Source organism: Octopus bimaculoides, chromosome 7 (genome assembly GCF_001194135.2).
Source record: "Octopus bimaculoides isolate UCB-OBI-ISO-001 chromosome 7, ASM119413v2, whole genome shotgun sequence".
In the NCBI taxonomy this organism is placed as follows: Eukaryota; Metazoa; Mollusca; class Cephalopoda; order Octopoda; family Octopodidae; genus Octopus; species Octopus bimaculoides.
This window is the reverse complement of record NC_068987.1, coordinates 42,833,736-42,835,991: the sequence shown is the minus strand read 5'-3', so window position 1 is coordinate 42,835,991 and position 2,256 is coordinate 42,833,736. Positions and strand designations below refer to the sequence as shown.

The following is a 2,256-nucleotide window of genomic DNA, read 5'->3' as shown; positions in this document are numbered from 1 at the left end:
TATATATATATATATATATATATATATATGTGTGTGTGTGTGTATGTGTGCATAAGTGGAACGGTGGGAAAATCTTGGATATAAAAGAATTAAGACATATATATGTGTGTGTGTGTGCATAAGTGGGCATGTGTAAGAAAGAAGGATACAAATATTGCGTACAAAGTGTGAAATGTATATCTGTCTTTCTATTTATATGTTTGTCTGTCACTCTCTACACACTCACATTTATATATCTATGTGTGTGTGTGTGCGTATATATATATATATACATCCTAATTCTTTTATATCCAAGATTTTCACTCTTTCAAATACATTCTAAAATATAATGCATTACCTACCAACTCCCTGTCTTACACACAGACACACACACACAAACAAACAAACACACCGTGAAATCAAAGACATGCCCAATTGATGTAATTCAAATAATCAAAAGGATATCTGTAAAGTAGTTTAAATATTCCAGTTCCAATACTCATTGGGATTCCCATAATGATACATTCACTGACTCCTGTAATGACAAGAAGTTACATTATATACATTATACAGACATCTTTGGCAAGGTACAACACTGAACACACATTAGCTGCATGCAGAGACATATTGTGCTACTAAAAAAACACCCTTCTCTTGCTGTCAATACAACAACAAAAACATAAAGGAATAAAGGACTAACTGCAATCAACCCAGTATGCACAACTACTACTATAAACATCACCATCATCACTTCTACTATTATCATCACCACCACTGCAATCATCACTACTACCATCCCCATCACTGCCACTACCAAGAATATTGAGCCAGCAAGGGAGCCTCTACATGGTTGTTGACCAGCTAGAAATAGCAGCCAAATCTCCTTCAATTCAAAGTACTAGCTTAAAAAGAAAGAACGCATTAGATAGTGTTGTCAAAGGTATGTGATACTTGAAATGAAGTTTTGACGGTCATGGCTGGAATGCTTTTTATCATGAGTCTACTCTCTCATACTAGCTGAAAGCTAAACAGCAAATAACATTGTCAAGCCAGAGATTAGTTGCTTGACCTGCTTAATATAACAACCAATCAACAAACCTTTCAAACCTCTCTTCAATTTTGGCGGAAGTGAGTGGGCAATAATTACTTCAAGTCCTAAAACTTCAAATTAAATATCTTTCTATGATTGAAATGATATTTAACCTGTTGAAATTTACTACCTTTATTGCAATTAATTTTGAAAATAAGGAAAAATTTAGTAAAATAATTGTTATTTGTTTGGAACACAAATTAACGGAAAATTTTAATGGAAAGTTATAATTTAGAATACTTTAAAGCAGAAAGTTTGTAATCATAGAAGCAAGAGCTGTCTCAGACAGCTTTGGTATAAAAAGGAGTAAATCAGCTGTCATCTTCCTAACATAGATTTAGCAAAGGATAACAGATTGTGGCAATCTACAAAGCAGTGACAATGGGAGATTCTCTATACGATCGCTTGACTTGTCAGAAATCATGGCCAAACCACCCTCAAATCATCAACAGTCTTATGAAAAAGGAGATACACTAAGTAATGTTGGTCCTAGATAAGACTACAACAAGGAGAAGTTAAACAAAAGCAGAGCAAACGGGAAACTAGATGAAAACTTAACAGAGACGAAATTAGACAAAGACACAATACACAGAATATTTGCAGCTGAGTTTTCCTCATCAGTCAACGATGCAAGATATCGTAACAGTTTTGCACCAATTACAATTGATACTGCTCAATATTGCAGCACCAGTGCTTTTTATCAAGCTACTGGGAAAAAGCTAGTAAATGTGTACTAAAACAGAAACAAACAAGACATTATATACATACAACAGACAAAATATTATACATATATAATAGCATGAAGCCTTACAGCTATATACAACATAAGAAAAAAAGGTGGACAAGGCGGACAATCACCACACACCTTTTGATTTTCTTTTTCTTCTGCAAAAACCTATGTTTTTGGCTACAGAGACTCCAAGTCTCTAAAAAAGATTGCCATTTCAGAATTTCAATTTCAATATAATCAGAATCTTCACCATATGAAGCATATATTTAGGAAATTTTATTTAAAAATATCCATTTTTCTGAAAGATGCAAGGAAAAGAAGTCGAGGGGGCACTCTTGTGTAGGAATGCCTACAAAGTATGTAGGTGTGTGCCAAAAAGAGTTTCTCGGAGATTTGGCTGTTATTTCTGGCATGTGGAAAGACTGCTTGAAGGCTTATTTAATGTGCAGGTTGAAAA

The 2,256-nt window shown here is 34.0% G+C and overlaps 1 protein-coding gene across 2 annotated transcripts in view; it reads right to left on the bottom strand.

Annotated features, from left to right (window-relative positions):
• The window catches only part of LOC106870739 (DNA-directed RNA polymerase III subunit RPC1), a 212,730-nt gene that overhangs the window by 3,087 nt on the left and 207,387 nt on the right, over nucleotides 1–2,256 (bottom strand). For both annotated transcript variants that reach the window (XM_052969556.1, XM_052969557.1), the window contains one exon: nucleotides 445–514. In XM_052969556.1, the coding sequence (XP_052825516.1) occupies nucleotides 445–514 (70 nt within the window). The remainder of the gene's footprint in view (nucleotides 1–444; nucleotides 515–2,256) is intronic.